At 43.7% G+C, this 18,579-nt stretch overlaps 3 protein-coding genes across 3 annotated transcripts; 2 read left to right on the top strand and 1 right to left on the bottom strand.

Moving 5' to 3' along the window:
- Window positions 1-4,492: 4,492 nt before the first annotated feature.
- On the bottom strand, window positions 4,493-10,864 carry LOC135485232 (DNA replication licensing factor mcm5-A-like). Its single transcript, XM_064767066.1, has 13 exons — window positions 10,708-10,864; window positions 10,116-10,242; window positions 9,697-9,825; window positions 9,330-9,502; window positions 8,888-9,043; window positions 8,601-8,685; window positions 8,115-8,371; window positions 7,821-7,932; window positions 7,313-7,522; window positions 6,956-7,132; window positions 6,509-6,624; window positions 5,924-6,195; window positions 4,493-5,280 (listed from the first exon to the last, which is right to left on the bottom strand). Exons 1-13 carry the CDS (start codon window positions 10,860-10,862, stop codon window positions 5,051-5,053), a joined length of 2,199 nt encoding a protein of 732 aa, XP_064623136.1. The 5' UTR covers window positions 10,863-10,864; the 3' UTR covers window positions 4,493-5,050.
- A 118-nt stretch (window positions 10,865-10,982) lies between these two features.
- LOC135484468 (BTB/POZ domain-containing protein 17-like) lies at window positions 10,983-14,801 on the top strand. The gene is made up of 3 exons (XM_064765974.1): window positions 10,983-11,024; window positions 11,468-11,811; window positions 12,093-14,801. Exons 2-3 carry the CDS (start codon window positions 11,476-11,478, stop codon window positions 13,182-13,184), a joined length of 1,428 nt encoding a protein of 475 aa, XP_064622044.1. The 5' UTR covers window positions 10,983-11,024; window positions 11,468-11,475; the 3' UTR covers window positions 13,185-14,801.
- A 349-nt stretch (window positions 14,802-15,150) lies between these two features.
- On the top strand, window positions 15,151-18,572 carry LOC135484466 (S-crystallin SL11-like). The gene is made up of 6 exons (XM_064765971.1): window positions 15,151-15,269; window positions 15,581-15,756; window positions 16,149-16,247; window positions 16,561-16,676; window positions 17,028-17,138; window positions 17,352-18,572. The coding sequence occupies exons 2-6, from the start codon at window positions 15,603-15,605 to the stop codon at window positions 17,532-17,534; spliced, it is 663 nt and encodes a 220-aa protein (XP_064622041.1). The 5' UTR covers window positions 15,151-15,269; window positions 15,581-15,602; the 3' UTR covers window positions 17,535-18,572.
- The last annotated feature ends 7 nt before the right edge of the window (window positions 18,573-18,579 follow it).

Below are 18,579 nucleotides of genomic sequence, written 5' to 3'. Positions count from 1 at the left end.
TTGTTCAAATATTTATGTGTTCCCTTTCTGATGGTCTGTGGTCACTGTATATTCCTCCTGACTCCTTTTCAATGAAATCAAGGTGGCGGACAAAAATAGTGCACCCAACTTCTCCTGTTTCCAGAGAGGAGGATTTTTAGTTTAGAGGATGTGACATTGTCCCTGAACAATGTTCGCTCCAAGTTTCCTGGCATCAGTGAAGTAGGCTGGGGCAAAAATGTGGCATTGTCCCTAAAATGTCTAGGATGTTCCCTGGCATTCAAGCAGAATGCTGTAGCGAGATGTGACATTGTCCTTAGAATATCAAAGCCTGTACTCCAACGAAGTGTCCTGACACATTCAGTGAAGTAAGTTATGGCAATAATGTGACATTGTCCCCAGACAATGTTTCTAGAATGTCAAAGATGTTCCCTGTCATTCGATGCAGAATGCTGAGGCAAGAATGTGACATTGTCCCCAGACAATGTTCGTAGAATGTCTAAGATGTTCCCTGGCATTCGATGCAGAATGCTGAAGCAAGATTGTGACATTGTCCTTGGAGTATCCAGGCTTGTGCTCCAAAGTGTCCTGACACATTCAGTGAAGTGAGTCATGGTGAGAATGTGACATTGTCCCGAGACTATGTTCCCAGATTGTCTGGGATGTTTCCTGGCGTTTAATGCAGAATGTTGTGGCAAGAATGTCTAGGCCCGTGAAGTAAGTCATGGCAAGACTGTGACATTGTTCCTGGGGTGTCCAGTCTGTAATGTTTACCGGTAGTTCAGTGGAGAAGGCTGCAGCAAGAATGTGTCATTGATCCTGACATATCTTGGCTCCATGTCTCGTGGCACTGAGTGGAGGAAGCTATTGGAAGGAGGAGACATTCGCTCTGTAATGTCTTGGCTCGCCTTGTGACTGGCACATCCTACTCACCATATTGGCAAGATGGAGGAGCCAGGGCTGATTCGTTGTGGTTGTGACAGCCTCGTCTCTCTCACCACATTAGTGTAGTCGAGGCATCATTCCTACTAGCCCAGGCTAGAGGGTGAAGCAACATGGTGAGAAGGTAAAATGTCCAAATCGGTCTTCTGGTTGTGACTGTCTCATCCTTCGCTGTTTTGTTAACACAGTGGAGCTGCTAGAGGCCCAATTCAGTCTGTTCGGGGCTGCTTTGTGTATCTTGCAGTATTGGTAAGATAGTGGGGCAGTAAGACCAGATTCAGTCTGCTGATTGTGACCGTCGATTCATCACTCGTAGTTTTAGGAAGATGAAGACAAGGGCTGATTCGGTATGACTGTGACAGCCTTACATCTAACTCTTTCACCTTGTTGGTAAGACGGTGGGGCAGCCAGGTCCGATTCGGTCTGCTGGGTGTGACTGTCTCATCTCTTTCACTGTCCTTGGTGGACTGCAAGTGACCCGGCGCGATTCAGGCTGTGGCTGTCTCATCTCTCTCACCATAATGGCAATGCTGCGGAGCTATACCAGACTTGAAATAATCTGAATGGACGTGTGTGGTTGTGTCATCTCTCGAATTGTTTAAGCAACACAGTGGGGCTGCAAAGCCTGGTTTAGTCTGGTTGTGACTGTCTAGTCTCTCTCACTGTATTGGCAAGACAGTGGGCAAGCCAGGGCCGATTTGGTCTTCTGGTTGTGGCTGTCTCGTCTCTCTCACTGTATTGACAAGACAGTGGGCAAGCCAGGGCCGATTTGGTCTTCTGGTTGTGGATGTCTCGTCTCTCTCACTGTATTGACAAGACAGTGGGCAAGCCAGGGCCGATTGGGTCTTCTGGTTGTGGCTGTCTCGTCTCTCTCACTGTATTGACAAGACAGTGGGCAAGCCAGGGCCGATTTGGTCTTCTGGTTGTGGCTGTCTCGTCTCTCCCATTGTATTGGCAAGACAGTGGGCAAGCCAGGGCCGATTTGGTCTTCTGGTTGTGGATGTCTCGTCTCTCTCATTGTATTGGCAAGACAGTGGGCAAGCCAGGGCCGATTTGGTCTTCTGGTTGTGGCTGTCTCGTCTCTCTCACTGTATTGGCAAGACAGTGGGCAAGCCAGGGCCGATTTGGTCTTCTGGTTGTGGCTGTCTCGTCTCTCCCATTGTATTGGCAAGACAGTGGGCAAGCCAGGGCCGATTTGGTCTTCTGGTTGTGGCTGTCTCGTCTCTCCCACTGTATTGGCAAGACAGTGGGCAAGCCAGGGCCGATTTGGTCTTCTGGTTGTGGCTGTCTCGTCTCACCCATTGTATTGGCAAGACAGTGGGCAAGCCAGGGCCGATTTGGTCTTCTGGTTGTGGATGTCTCGTCTCTCTCATTGTATTGACAAGACAGTGGGCAAGCCAGGGCCGATTTGGTCTTCTGGTTGTGGATGTCTCGTCTCTCTCACTGTATTGACAAGACAGTGGGCAAGCCAGGGCCGATTTGGTCTTCTGGTTGTGGCTGTCTCGTCTCTCTCACTGTATTGGCAAGACAGTGGGCAAGCCAGGGCCGATTTGGTCTTCTGGTTGTGGCTGTCTCGTCTCTCTCACTGTATTGGCAAGACAGTGGGCAAGCCAGGGCCGATTTGGTCTTCTGGTTGTGGCTGCCTCGTCTCTCTCATTGTATTGGCAAGACAGTGGGCAAGTCAGGGCCGATTTGGTCTTCTGGTTGTGGCTGTCTCGTCTCTCTCACTGTATTGACAAGACAGTGGGCAAGCCAGGGCTGATTTGGTCTTCTGGTTGTGGCTGTCTCGTCTCTCTCACTGTATTGACAAGACAGTGGGCAAGCCAGGGCCGATTTGGTCTTCTGGTTGTGGCTGTCTCGTCTCTCTCACTGTATTGACAAGACAGTGGGCAAGCCAGGGCCGATTTGGTCTTCTGGTTGTGGCTGTCTCGTCTCTCTCACTGTATTGGCAAGACAGTGGGCAAGCCAGGGCCGATTTGGTCTTCTGGTTGTGGCTGTCTCGTATCTCTCACTGTATTGGCAAGACAGTTGGCAAGCCAGGGCCGATTTGGTCTTCTGGTTGTGGCTGTCTCGTCTCTCTCACTGTATTGGCAAGACAGTGGGCAAGCCAGGGCCGATTTGGTCTTCTGGTTGTGGCTGTCTCGCCTCTCTCACTGTATTGGCAAGACAGTGGGCAAGCCAGGGCCGATTTGGTCTTCTGGTTGTGGCTGTCTCGCCTCTCTCACTGTATTGACAAGACAGTGGGCAAGCCAGGGCCGATCTGGTCTTCTGGTTGTGGCTGTCTCGTCTCTCTCACTATATTGACAAGACAGTGGGCAAGCCAGGGCCGATTTGGTCTTCTGGTTGTGGCTGTCTCGTCTCTCTCACTGTATTGACAAGACAGTGGGCAAGCCAGGGCCGATTTGGTCTTCTGGTTGTGGCTGTCTCGTCTCTCTCACTGTATTGGCAAGACAGTGGGCAAGCCAGGGCCGATTTGGTCTTCTGGTTGTGGCTGTCTCGTCTCTCTCACTGTATTGGCAAGACAGTGGGCAAGCCAGGGCCGATTTGGTCTTCTGGTTGTGGCTGTCTCGTCTCTCTCACTGTATTGGCAAGACAGTGGGCAAGCCAGGGCCGATTTGGTCTTCTGGTTGTGGCTGTCTCGTCTCTCTCACTGTATTGACAAGACAGTGGGCAAGCCAGGGCCGATCTGGTCTTCTGGTTGTGGCTGTCTCGTCTCTCTCACTGTATTGACAAGACAGTGGGCAAGCCAGGGCCGATTTGGTCTTCTGGTTGTGGCTGTCTCGTCTCTCTCACTGTATTGGCAAGACAGTGGGCAAGCCAGGGCCGATTTGGTCTTCTGGTTGTGGCTGTCTCGTCTCTCTCACTGTATTGGCAAGACAGTGGGCAAGCCAGGGCCGATTTGGTCTTCTGGTTGTGGCTGCCTCGTCTCTCTCACTGTATTGACAAGACAGTGGGCAAGCCAGGGCCGATTTGGTCTTCTGGTTGTGGCTGTCTCGTCTCTCTCACTGTATTGACAAGACAGTGGGCAAGCCAGGGCCGATTTGGTCTCCTGGTTGTGATTGTCTCATCTCACTCACCGCAATGGTAAGACAGTGGGGCAACCAGGGCTGATTCTATGTGATTGATGCAGTCTCATCTCTCACACCGCATTGTCCTACGTAAACCATTTGCTGGTTGCTACTGGCTCATTTCTCTGGCAGTTTTAGTTACACAGTGGAGCTGCTAGGCCGAATTCAGTGTGTCTGCAGCCGTTTCGTATCTCGCTGTATTGGCAAGACTGTAGCTGCAAGGCCCAAAACTCAGTGTGGTTGTGGCTGTCACATCTTTCTCACCAAAAGACAGCGAGTTATTCAGGGCCAATTCGGTCTTCTGGTTGTGACCGTCTCATCTCTCTCAGTCAGCCCATGGAGTTAGTGTCCTTGGATGATGCTCGTGTCGAGGACAGAACAACAAAGCATCACTCCAGGCACTTATTCAAGGAGATGAGGCCAATTTGATCAGTCAATCTGATTGTGAATTTACAATAGTACTTACAAGATACTGAAACAAGACAATAAATCAATTTTTGAAACAAGAATATTGTTTATTCATTTTGATATAAAGTTGCAAATTATGCGTTGTACGTAAATGCAAGATATAAATGTGATTAATACGGAAGGAGAACATGTGTGCTGTTTCACATGCTAGAACAAGAACAAACAGTTGCCAAGTAGAAACCATGGCCGGCTTCTGCTCTTTGACAAGTTACATGCATCCTCCATAAGTGGAAAATTGACAAGTACACGTAAACACCAGGTCCAATGCCTTTGAGGCCAGTTTAGAATCCTTAAAAGTAGTGACATTTATAGTGGAACAGAACTTACAAGCCATAAAGTTACTCCAGTGGCTCATCTTTATCTCGTAGTATTAGTTTATCAATCTGTAGAAAGAAGGACAGTGCACAATGGTATCAAATGTCAGTCTATAAGCACGGCAATAGTCTCTTTTGATAAACCAAGGATTACAACAAGTCCAACATGAGACCCAATTACAAAGCATTGAAAGTGAGGAGGCAAACTTGGGCACTCATGCCTCTCAAACAAACAATGTCTCTTGGGAAAGTCTTCACGGGATGTCCACCAACAAATGCTTATTTCACACGCAGTAACATTTTACGCTGCATCCTATGTTGAAGCTCTCCCCGACGTAACATGAAGTGGATCACTTTCAGGATTGACCGTTCCGGATATTTCTGTTTCAAGAAGTCCTGAACGATTGCGTGCTCGGACACTTGAGATCCGATGACGAAGCGACGTTTCATTTGTTTCTCGATACGGCCGATGGTCTCCTGGTCCTCTTCAGTGGTAAAGCCTTCAGCTCCTACAATACAATGAAAGACGTTTATCTAATTTGCTCAACGATGCTGTTGTCAAACTGATACATCAACCAAGAATAGAGAACAAGGCAATAAACTTTACTGCCACCTATGAGGTAGTGGGAAAATATACAATAGCAAGCACACTACACCAGCCGTTATTGGGTCGGGGATGATTGCGGTCAATGCGCAATCAAGTGGCACAAGTATACCAATGGTAGTCTCAATACAACACTTGACTACAACGCTTGACTACAACAGAATGTTTCAACAACAGAGTCGCAACAAAGTCTATAACGTCACAACGTCATTGAGAAACCACCCCTGAGTCATGATGTCATTCAAACTGTGAACTTCGAACAAGCCAGATGCAAGTCAACCCCAGCCACCCTGATGAAGCCTAGAGGGGCAGAAACGCGCGTCGGTGGAGCAACACAACAGCCAAACAATAGGGACCGATGGACATTGTTGTAAACTACAGTGACGGTATCCAGTTTTACTTCTACTAGTCTCAATACAACACGACACTTCAGGACATACTTTCATTGATATCCACCTCTGAAATACACTTACTCAAATCAGAATCAATGCACGCAATCATTTTGAAAGTGTTTGTTTCTAGGTCACTAAAAGGGGGCACTGGCTTACCTGAAAGATTGCCTGACATGGCTGCATCAAGTGTAGAAACCTGGAACAACCTTAAAGCCTCATCAACCTCAGCTTCGGTGGCGAACGGTTTCAGCCTCATCTTTGCTAATGATTCTGACATGCGGATGATAGCTTCCAGTTGTCTGACAGTGATTGGGATCGTGGTCCTCTTGCCAGTCTCCCTCTCCAGTTCTCCAGCACCATTCCTCATCAAGACGTAGCGATTCTTCAACTTCTCTGCTGCAGCGGGCGACAGCCTGGGACCACATCTCCTGCAAGACAAGTAACATTTAGTATGAGGTGTTTTAGAAGAGAAATTTTTGCCACACTGTCAGTATAAGTTGAATGCTTGATTGGAGCCGTCATCTGGATTCTTTCATTTTGCTCAAACCCTTGCATCTTACATCAATATCATATAATATTCATGACATCGCCAGTGGCATCATTTTTTATTTTCGTACATCATCGGCGACTTCATGAAGTGACAGAATATCAGTGCACTAGATGTTGGACAAGGTGAGGTCATCTATTTCCATCATAGCATCACCCAATTGCATGACAAATGTCTGTAGTACACATACTTACAGCCTGCAGTAAGCAATGTACTTCTTCAATGTCTCCAGATCAAGTTCACCTTCACGTTCCTCCTCGATCATCTGTACAGCATTCATATGTACATTCATCACATGCTTGGCTAACGTCTGCAACAAAATATTGAACGATCCTCTAGTGAATCGATTGGGGACGAAATTTGTTTGAAACACGGCCTCCTAGGCTATAGCATCTTAGCATAGAGGCTTGACATTTGATTTTTGTGAAAAAACATAAGTTCAAAGCCTTCGTCCATTCAACAGTTCTTCCTAATACTTTCAAATGAATGCACAGGAGGTAAGTCTAAAGAAATTTCATCTTTACAACTTGTCAGAGAAGGGTGACTTATCAAGATGTGATATGAAATTTGTCCTTGGTACTCATGTTTCAGCAGCAATTCAAAGTGTTCAGAAAGTCACAATGCAAGAGTATCTTACTTACCGTATCTCTGGCTTCATCATGCTCATCCTTCACAATGAAAATCATGTCAAATCTGGACAAAATGGTCGGCATGAAGTCGATATTATCAGCTCCCTTTGTGTCATCCCATCGTCCAAACACGCTGTTAGCTGCAGCCAGCACTGAGCAACGGGAATTCAATGTAGTGGTTATTCCAGCCTAGAAAGAGAAAGACATACCACCGTGACTGGAATGTTAGCCGAAATTAACACATATAGGTTGATTAATATGACATCAGCGTTCACCCCTTTCCAGAGCGGTGGTCTTCAAAGTCTGCACCCCTATAATAACAAATTCCGTGCGAGTTTTCTAATAACCTGGTGATCTTCATTCTCGTACCTTTGCGATGGAAATGGTCTGCTGCTCCATGGCCTCGTGGATAGCAACTCTGTCGTCCTCTCTCATCTTGTCGAACTCATCAATACAGACGACACCACCGTCGGCGAGCACCATAGCACCACCCTCCATCACGAAGTTACGTGTTGCTGGGTCTCGTGAAACGGATGCTGTCAAACCAGCAGCACTGCTACCCTTACCGGATGTATACACCTGAAACCAACACGATAGAGTCACCAATGGGAATGTGCAAATACCAATTCCGTACAAGAGAATACATCTTTTTTGCCCCCAAGCCCTTTTAATGAAACAATTTCTGTGATTTTATCATACTTTCCTTAAAATGAAATCAATCATATGATGGTACCATCACAAAGTGTCCAATGAGAACTTTATGAAATTGTCTCTCTCAATGGTTAAAACGCTTACAACTAGGGTACAACAATTGTGCCAAGCACTTGATAACACGTCACAATGTGTCCTTATTCTTCAACTTCATTACAATACTTACACCTATAGGTGAACACCTTTCCACAAATTTGAGCAGCTGACTTTTGGCAGTACCTGGATCACCAAGCATCAGAATGTTGACATCACCTCTCCTAGTGAGGCCATCAGGTAATCTGGAAAGGGAAATGAACTTTGTAGCATCTTGAAATTGTTTAGAAAATTGCATTCCCCTTGTTATGGATTAGGTAGCACAGATCTGAATATGATCAAAATTCAGGGAACTTTTCTATATGATGCATCCTCATTCAGGCAGCCAGTGCAAAATCGCAGAATGAGAACCGCAGTTTAATCTCACCTTTTTCTAGAACCACCAAACAGCAGACAAGCAATAGCCTTTTTGATATCCAAACTTCCAAAGATAGATGGCGCCACGCTTTTTGCAACAGTTTCATAGATGTTTGGTGAGGCGGCCAAACGCCTGAACTCTTCCTCTTCCTCTGGTGCGGCAGGTATGCCCGCCATCTTGCCACCTCCACCGCTTTCAACCTGAATTCCTAACACGCGGAGATATGGCGCACGGATTCCAACATTCACTTTTTCTCTGGGCCCGCCCTGAAAGTGTCAACATTAACATTGAACAGAATGAGAATCCTGATGTTTCACAACTGCTACAGATCTAGTCGTCTCCCAGTGAAGCATAATCAGATTTAACCCTGAAGCCCCTATCATGGTTTCTTCCCAATTGCTCAGAGACGGGAATATCAGCAACTGGTAAATCACAGTTTAAGATCACCACTGGCAATTTTTGGTCAAAATTAGTTATTTGAAGACAAATATTTACCTTTGCTGGTTTGCTGCTCTTCTTGATCGAGTATATACCAATGATCGTGGCTCGATTTCCAGGAACAATTTTATCGCAAAGATATCTGAAATATATTGGGAAAATCAGATTTTTGATAAGCTCAAAATACGATCCTTAATGCTATTTAATTTGATTTAAAAATCTTCTATAGGGAAAAGATACTACATAACGAAGAAGGGCAAGTTTTGCTTTGATCGAGAACAAATTTGCCAAGGACATAAAGTTCAACGAACAAAAACGTACTGTCCCTTAGCCGGGAGACCTACCTATCGCAGTAGAGCTGCATGTGCCTTGGCATTTCTCCCATTGGGACCGACTCGGGACTTTCCTGCAGTTTCAGGATCTGGAAATCTACGCACTTGCACTTATCGGGGACAATGTAGAACGGATCGATAGGACATTTCGGGCGACCAGCCTGGTCACTGAAAACAATATATGGAAATGAGGACAATGAAAGCCAAATGTTTACAAGTAAGTAGGTAACAGTATCCAAACAACAGGACCCGATCTAGCTCATAACCATTTAAAAGAGTACACCGAAATCTACATGCAATCACCTTGCCAAATCTAAGGATTGAACTGTGTTAGCAAGTGCCCTTGTGAAGTCATCAAATGATCAATCGTAAATCTGGCCCAACAACCAATGGAATGTACATCATTTTAATGGAATAGACCACATGGAGACACTTCTTCCCTACGGCAACTCACGTAGGACATTTTCTTGGCAAGGCATAACCTTCAAGACCTGGTTTTACAGGAATATTGTTCATAAAGTTCCTGCAACTTCGGCATTGTATGCTGATCCTAGTCGCCTTTGCTCGGACTGTTGAGGCCGCTATCACGATGCCTGGAAGCTTCACCAATTTGGCAATTTGGTCAGACTGAAAAGACATGTTCATCATATATAGGTCAAGTCGGGATGGGCCAACGCACACGGGTAAGTCTTCTTCTCGTTCGCTCTAGACAGTCAAGTCCGATCTTCTGATATATTCTATGGTGTTTCGCAGCTGTTGGAGGTCTCCGTGAAACATGAATTATGACAGGTGAATAGTGGATTTTTTGGCATCAAATTTACCTTCAAGTCGCGGATACTGCATGGGTTTGTATTGGAAGTAAATGTGACTTGAATATCTTGCAGCTCCTCCTCTCCCTCAGGACGTGGCTGCGTAATCTCATCAGCAACATCCTTCGCTGCATCTTCAAACTGCAATAGAAAGTTAAAGGAATAAGGTTTTGTTTTCCACAAGTATCATTTGTCCAGATTTGTCTTTGTCAAACTCAAAGACAGAGCGCAAAGGCAGTCATTCAATCACTGCCCAGTCTGAGTCACTCCATATTCACCCTGGGTTTTAATCATAAGGCCAAAGGATCATACATAATACCTGTATTGCACTGATGCAGTGCCAACAAAAGTCTGTGCTGCACCTCATCAATATTTGTACTCGCCAGACCATGTTCTCTGGACATGACACAAACACTATTCATCTGACGTACCAATGGTAGATGTTCGGATGGATTCTTTAGAACCTTCTCAGCAAGTGTTTCGTCAAAGCTGGCCAGATCTTGAAGGTCTACTTCCAACCAGTAATGTCCGAGGTTGTAGTGCCTCTTGAGTTGGTCACTGAAAAGTATTAGAAATAAGTCAATATGAAATTACTCCAGACAATGTCATAAGACTGGTATTAAGCACCCTAACAAACTATGTGGACCTAAATGCTCTGCTGACGCTTCACTCTTGACACTCTAAATCACTTTTAGCTCGCTGGAGTGCACCGCCAACAGGACGACTGAGTTCAGTGACATCACGTCATTGACCAGTACCGACCGTTAAAACTTAAAAGGCGATATTTCACCCACTGCTATCGCATCAATTGTCATGAGCCTGCAAGCTATGCCATACTGTATTATATAACACGATCATCAACATGCATCCTCTATCTAGCTGTCAAGCTGACCGTATCAATACCAGGTTAATTTGATGTGTACTTGAACAGTGTATAGCCAATGCATGCTTTGTGTGTAAAATCAAAATGACAGGAAGTTTTGAATCTCAATCACAACTTTTGACATTAGTTTGCTGTCGTACCGATAAAGGTAAGAGAAGTTTCCTTCATGAAACTGTCTGATAAAGTCTTTGAATCGTTTCTTTACTTGTTGTCGGTTGATATTGAGCTCATCATGTTGGTCTTCTGACCCAATATTGTCACTGAAGAAAACACCAGCATCATCAAAGCCGGCCATGATTGCCTTGTTTACAGCACCACGTGGTCCGAATTTGGCGCGAAATCAAGTTTCCAAGGATCGACGGTAGAGTGCGCCCAAAAACCAAAATACACGCATGCGTATTCATAATTCAGACGCGAACTTCCGGTTATTTGTTTGCATTTTGCAGCATTTTTGCTGGTAATGTTTCACTGTTCCTCCTTTTCCTATTCGTGTATTTTCGTCTGATTTACACTAATCATTCTAAGTAGTTCTTACTCTATCGGAAGATGTTGTTTATCTAAAAAGTAGATGATTGATTTGGCTCAAAAAATTGATTTTCAAGTTATGTTTTCCACTGATTTTCCACATTGACATTTCTGATCATGCCATGACATCATGATTTCTTGTTTACATCACGACATGCTCTCGGCTGGAGGGAGAATGACAGTTTTACATTTTCGCACCATCTCAACAATTTATCTAATTTCTTTGCATTGAACGTTATGCAAGGTTTAGAGTTTTAGAGAGCAAATGCTCATTACTCAACCAGATCTGACTTGGTGACTGGGCCAGGCCAGGGTAATAGGCTACAGAAACTTTACTAATAACAAATAAACCTCATGCACTCATTCTATTTTCAGATCCACAGATGGCAGCTGCTGCATTTCATGTCAACGTTGTAGATGCGGCAGCTGCATTCGAACAGCAGCAGCAACAGCAACAACAGCATCTGCACCAGCCGATGAACAACTTGCCGTCGCCAGGGACACCCTCCAAGGCCATTCCACCAGAGGGACTCAGTTGCTATGGAGATGAACGGCAGATGCTACAAGATCAGGCAAAGTTCTACAATAGTCCAACCCTCAGTGATGTAACTTTGCTGGTCGGAGATCAGACATTCTATGCCCATAAACTTCTCCTGATACGATCCAGTGATGTCTTTGAGCGAATGTTCAGTTCTGAATGGGCAGATCCAGAGAAAAAGGTACATGCCAGAAAAACTTGTTTTGTCCGTTAATTGATACTTGATTTAGAGAATTTAGAAGTTGCTGTCTGCTTGACAACTTTCTGAGAACTGCTCTTATGTGTATACATATACCGGTAGTCAGAATGATCTCATTCTATTGCTACTTCAAATACAAATGTGGTGTAAGTCATACAAGTAAATTATAGATATGTGCAAATTGATTTCCTGCTTTGATGTTGATATACCAGGATGTGGTGTCAAGAGAGATATTTAGTATCTAATAATGATATATTTTTCAGGAATTTGAACTCAATGAAGAATCTATGTGCGTGGAGATCTTCCCATGTTTCCTGAAGTTCCTCTACTCTTGTCATGTCTCTCTTCATCTAGAGAACACACTGCCGCTACTGGTCCTTGCAGACAAATACAACATCAGCGAACTGCAAAAGGTCTGCATAGACTTTGCTTGTACACATATTATCACTAAACTTCAACTGAAAGATGTCTTTCATGTGTGGTTCCAGTATGCGACCAAATGTTACCATGGTGGTTTAATCTCAGCTTGCGTCACTGCACTGTCTCAAAAAATGGATGAAATCACCTTATCAGCTGAATGGGAACAGGAATGGATCCACCTTGAGCGGGATCAACTCGTCGAATTCTTGAAAAGTTCAAATCTCGTCATCAAGGATGAATACGAAATCTGGGTTGGTGTCCTCAAGTGGCTGCAGTCGTCCACCCACCCGGAGCGAATGGTCAAAATGGAAACGCACCTCAAGATGATCTTACCACATATCCGCTTTCCGATGATGTTGCCAGACCAGTTATGCGAGGTCGAGAAGTGTCGCCTTATCGAACAGTACCCGTTTCTCTTTCACCCTTACTTGATCCAGGCTTACAAATACCACTCTCTCTCCTTGCATAGCAGAGGCACCAACAAATTCACTACCTCTCATTTTCTGCTCAGAAATTACACAGATCTGCGCTGGGATAAACGATTGGTCTTGAATAACTTTTCAGCTATTCAAAAATTTTCTGAAGTGTGCTTGCGATTCAGTACACGGGCATCAACTTTCCCTCCCCAGACATGGGAGTGGGAGCTGAAATGCCACCCCAAAGGTTTTTCTGCCACCAGTGAAGATCATCGATGTGTTCTTTGCTCAAATCTCATTCTGGACCAGCCCAGACCTGTGGAATTTCTCTTGTCAATTGTCGATAATGAACATGTCATCTGTACTGTCACTGGTAAGAAGAATTTCTCCAAAAATCGCTATAATGCAGACACAGAAATAGATAAGAAGGTTTCTGTCTCAGATCTTTGTGCTCCCGACTCTCCATTCCTGGTCAATGACTGTCTCATTATGCAAATCACGCTCAAACCAGTTGAATGATTCCTGGTCAGTCAAATGTAGAGGTGAAGTCAATAGGTTCAAGTAGGGCTTGATGATGGGGCTTGGTGTAACTGTAAGTGTCAGAAGTTAGTCTTGATGTGAATCGTTAAATGTACTACTATATCATAAAGTAACCAGTAAGAGCATTCCTGATTGTCTCATCAGGTACTTTGGACATTCAAGCATTATGATTCCACTTTGTTTAGTCAGTATTTGGCTTATCACGGCATGTGTGATGTGCTATTTTAGCATTGTGCTTATATTTGTTGTTTCCATATTATTGTTAAGTGTCTGTTATAAAGGTTGAGCATTATATTTATTGATACCTCGGGTCCAAAGAGTATTAGAGAAGGTTCTTTTTAGAATCAGCTGAGTGACCAGTTTTAACTTGGTAGAGGCATTCCAGACAATTGTATGTACATGTACCAGAGGGAGATGTTAAAAAGTTCTTGAGGCAAATTTTTAGTTTTTTGCAGCGGTCTCAAATTCCTTGTTTCACACGTCCCTTTATATGGAGGACAAAACCATTATCCATTGGAAATCTGATAGAATTCATGTATGAGCCGCCAGAAAATAGACAATAGACTTGCTGAAATACTTAGTTGGCTGTCGAAATTGAGTGGCAAAAGAAACTGATCTGGAGTGCCATTCTACCCTTTGGCCCCTTACTTTCGCAGTTCTGGCAAGTCTACATTCCAGGTGCCTGCAACTGGTGTATTACGTGTTATTTGAATTGCTACACTGTTTGTAAAGGAAGAAAGTACCAATGAAGTTGTGATGGCTGTCAGAAATGTATAACTTCTTGTTTCTCCGGTGAACTGGATATTTTGTATAAATATCACAGGACTTAATCTTGTACCGTGTGTGTGTGTAGATGTGCCATTGCTTTTGCATCTCTCAGCTGGAACTCCTGCCAATTCCACAATTTTAAATCGATAATTTTGGGACAATCTCCAAGTTCATTGATACAATCGAAGATTGGGTGCTAATACGTTGCTACTTGGGCTCCAGGGCTTGTGTATGGATTAATGGTTATAAATGTAGCTTTTGCAAAGGTTGTGCAACAATCTTGGAGATGTTAACTCAAAGGGTTCATTGTTCTAAGGGTAAATTATTATTTTGTTTACAATAGCAAGAATAAATTAGACTGGCCTATATGTTTGAAAAAAGTTCACCAAATACTGTACTACTGTGTAAGAGCCATCCCTTCAGATTGACCATAGTGCGGTGTTCAGTGGAACCTCCTTTAGTGGACACCCTCTCTCTTTTAAAAGAACACTGGTTTTTTGTCCATACTTGTATTATGCTATTTTCTCATCAATTCATTTAACCTTTGAAATGATATCATCTCTCTATTTTAAAGACAGTATTCGTCAGTCCCCCAGGTATCTTTGATACAGAGACAGCTGAATTTTGTGGTAATTTTGCCCACTTTTAACTTGCGAAATGTGCCCCTGTGTTCTGAAAGTGCTATTTCCCCACACTATAGTAATTTGATGGATCCTTTTCAAGATTTGTCTCAAGTGTAATTTAAAACTGCTGTGATATAAACATTGTCTCCAATTGTAATAGAGGAAGATGCTTCTGTGCAATAAAACATGTCATCTCTCATGAGCATTTTATGAGTTGTTGGATTTTACTTCAAACCTTTACAGAAAATGTACGGTTTTGCCATGAACTGATAACATCCAGTTGTCCCACAATGTGTAGGTAGCAGGCTGTCTTATAAACATACCCAGTTGCCCCAAAATGTTCAGGAGCAAGTTAGTTGTATAAGAGACCAGTTGTCCCACAATGTCCAGGTGATAAGTTCGTCATATAAGAGACAGCCTCATAAAAACGCCGGATTGAAATGATTTGACGATCTGCACAATCCGACATTCAATGGCTTAACCTGTGCCTATTTAGGCCAGTTAATTTGCATCTCGTATAGTTTGGAACCAAAGATAGATTGGTCCATTGAAGGCCGCGTCCTAGATTCAGCAATAAATGGAGGTCACCAATCAGGATATTATGAAAGAGATTTTCTTATGGCCAATTAGTGCATTGCCTAATGTAAATTTGTCGGGAGTGGACGCAAGCCAGGTTAGTAGCAGAAGGATTGTAGCTTTAAATATGTAGCAGCAGGGCCCAGCAATAGCACCAGGACCATGGACGACACCTTTTTGTTTTCCCTACTTGCACCATGGCCATCTCCCGTCTGCCCCTACTCCATTCATAGGGACACCATTTGTCTGTCTATACTTATGATCATCGGCCTTCCATCCTGTTTCAGGGACATATTTCAGACTGATCAAGATGATTGTCCCAACTTGTGCCAGGTTGATCGGCTGAGCTTTCTCTTCACAATGTAACCAAACGCACATTCTTGTTCTAACCCATGGCATCTTTTTCAGTCGATCGTTCCTTGTCTCCGCCATGCCGAAATACCACCTGCATTACTTCAATGGTCGAGGACGGGCTGAAGTGGCCCGTCTGCTGTTTGTCGCGGCAGGAGTCGAGTTCGAAGACGTCAGGATCCCTTTCTCACAAGAGGATCCCGGGTTAAATACCTGGAAGGAAAAGAAGTCAAGTAAGATTAGGCCTGTCTACTGTCTTTACTCGGATCATGGATATCTAGAATACCTTGTTGACCTTCAGTTTCATTCGTCCCATCAACGAAATATTGTCTTTGGACCTGGTCTTTAGCTCTGCAGGTCCCATATAGTCCTTTTAATTCGCCCTACATTCTATCTCCCTGGGTCAATTAATTTTTTAACATAAACACGCCAAATGATTAGACTCTTCAATATCGCAGCCGACTAGGCGAGAGTTATGCCACTGTTGCATCGCCCGGGACAGCGGTTTAAATTTGTTCAGCAGAGCCGACGCGACTCCGACAACTACTGAGCGTACATGAATTCCCTATCAATTCAGCTGCCGGTGATGGCAAAAACCAATACCCTTTATCATTCCTCCCCACAGCTTACCCGTATAAGCAGGTGCCAGTCCTTTACATTGACGGGGTTGAGCGACCACTGACGCAGAGTTTTGCTATTCATCGTTATCTCGCAAGAGAATTCGGTAAGAGGTTCATCCATCGGGTAGAAACTTCACTTCTACTGTAAAACAGGTCAAGATTCGTTGCTATTTAGTTGATGGAATACTGACAATAATACGAAGATGGTTAGAAATGTCGCGACAGTTCCTGGTCAATTGAACAGCATAACAACTGTAACGTCCTGTGTTTATGTTTAAAAGGCTACAAAACAGAAGTGAAATGTTAACTTGAGATCGATGTGTATCAGTTATCGAGTCTTGTCAAGACTCAGTTTGATTATATTACAATATGGTCCTAGTTTGACCTCCGAATGGCGCACGCGCCCTCCGTTTGCAGGTATGATCGGCAAGGATTCCTTTGAGACAGCGCTAGTGGAAGAGGTGATAGAGCTTACCACCGAAATCTGGATGCCAATGGCAATAGCCAAGTGGGAGAGAGATGAGACGAGACGGGTAAGAAAGAACACGATTAACATCCGCGACTGTCGCAATCTCCTCCCTTCCCCGACCCTCTCCCCCTCCTCCACCTCCTGAACAACCAACGTGTTTGTCATGTTCTGTTAACGAAGTGAGCTACCTGGATGATAAGTAATCTTTTAGACTTTGCTATCCTTCTTAATCAGTTAATAGCTGCATGTCAGAGGAGACTCCGTAAAGTAACTGAGGTCGTGCGGTACCAGTTAAGCCAGGTCATACTCCCATTTATTCCACGACGGACTTAATCATCATTTTGACTCAGTCGCCGAAACGCATCGTTTTACTTTCTAATCTTGTCACTGATCTATCGAATTGTTTCCCCCCTAGGCTGAATTGACCAAACAATTCAGAGAAAACAAGTGTCCGACTGTTTTAGGCTACTTAGAAGAAGTTCTTCGTCGCAACAACGGGGGAGACGGATTCTTCGTCGGAGACAGTGTAAGTTAGTTGCATGGAGATGAAGTTATCAGCTTGGTTCAGTCACCAAGGGTTAGACTATCGCTGTTTAACAGACTCACCAAGATTCTGTACAGCCTATCTAGAGAAGAGAGACTTGAAACACTGACAATATTTTGACGACATCCCAGGACGACATCTCAAGCTTACATTCCATGGCCAAACAGACGATAAGATTTTCTTTTATCTTTCCAGCTGACTGTTGCCGATCTTGCGGTATACAATACCCTGGAATCTATGCTCGTAAAACCATACCTTGGCACAGATTGGAAACCCGCCATGGCCAAGTTCCCCAAACTGGAGGCGCTGTTCCACCGAATCAGCAAGATTCCAACCATAGCAGCTTATTTCGAGAAGAGGCCAGATTTTTCATTTTGAAGACAGAAACAGAAATATAAGCAACTGCAAACTCTGTTCCATCGCGTCTACACCACGGTTCCTATCACCGTGATCTTATCCTAGTATGCTGGTTGTGACTTTGTCCTCAAAGACCGATTCAGATAAAAGACCTCGGTTATCAAACGTTTTGTCAGTAGACATCATCAACGGAAGACAAGTACCCAAATTTAATAACATATCATCAGTAAAAAGCAGTCACTAGATATCAATGGATCGAAAGACAATAATATGCCATGAAATGTCGTCAGTATATTCCAATGGACATGCGTGTGAATGACACTTCAGTCAGCAGACATCAATAAGAGACCAGCGTCTTCATGCCATTTCATCGGCAGACATCTATTGAAGACAAGCGTCTGAATGAAATTTTAACAGTAGAAAGAAATGAAGGACAACAATTTAGCATACTGCTGTTTATTCACTGTTCACACTTGAATATAAACACACAATCTGATAACATAGTATAATATCAAACGGTTACACATTCAGACCGACTGGGTGTACCACATCTCTGCTGATCATGGGCATATAGACCAGTTATATGCCAAAATTATTTGGCATAGAATTTTCAGAATATGGCACACATTTCATTGTTACAAGCAAAAACCCACGATTTTAAAGTTATGTTCTCTTCTAATGTGGTGTATCTATGAATATTGTATCGGGTGATATGAATAAAGACTAGCAAATGCTTTTACTCCGGTTTTGTACAGGAAGGCCTAGTGTAAATGTACATGGAGATTTAGATAAAAGCATTTGCTAGTCTTTATTCATATCACCAACATTGGTAGCGTTGCACTGCAGAACAAACATTCTAACATTATTTTACATTATTTTACATTATTTTACATTGTTTTACATGAAACACTGAACAAGACAATAAATCCAATTTGACAACCACACAATATGTGAGATCTTATCTTCACTATTTTACAAGGAAGTTATACAATATTCAAAACGGACAATTTGTAATTCTTGTGAACAGGTTATTATGAGAACATTGGTTTTGTGATAGTGCCTTCAA

This window comes from Lineus longissimus, chromosome 3, assembly GCF_910592395.1.
Source record: "Lineus longissimus chromosome 3, tnLinLong1.2, whole genome shotgun sequence".
Lineage (NCBI taxonomy): Eukaryota > Metazoa > Nemertea > Pilidiophora > Heteronemertea > Lineidae > Lineus > Lineus longissimus.
This window is presented reverse-complemented; position numbering and strand designations above follow the sequence as displayed.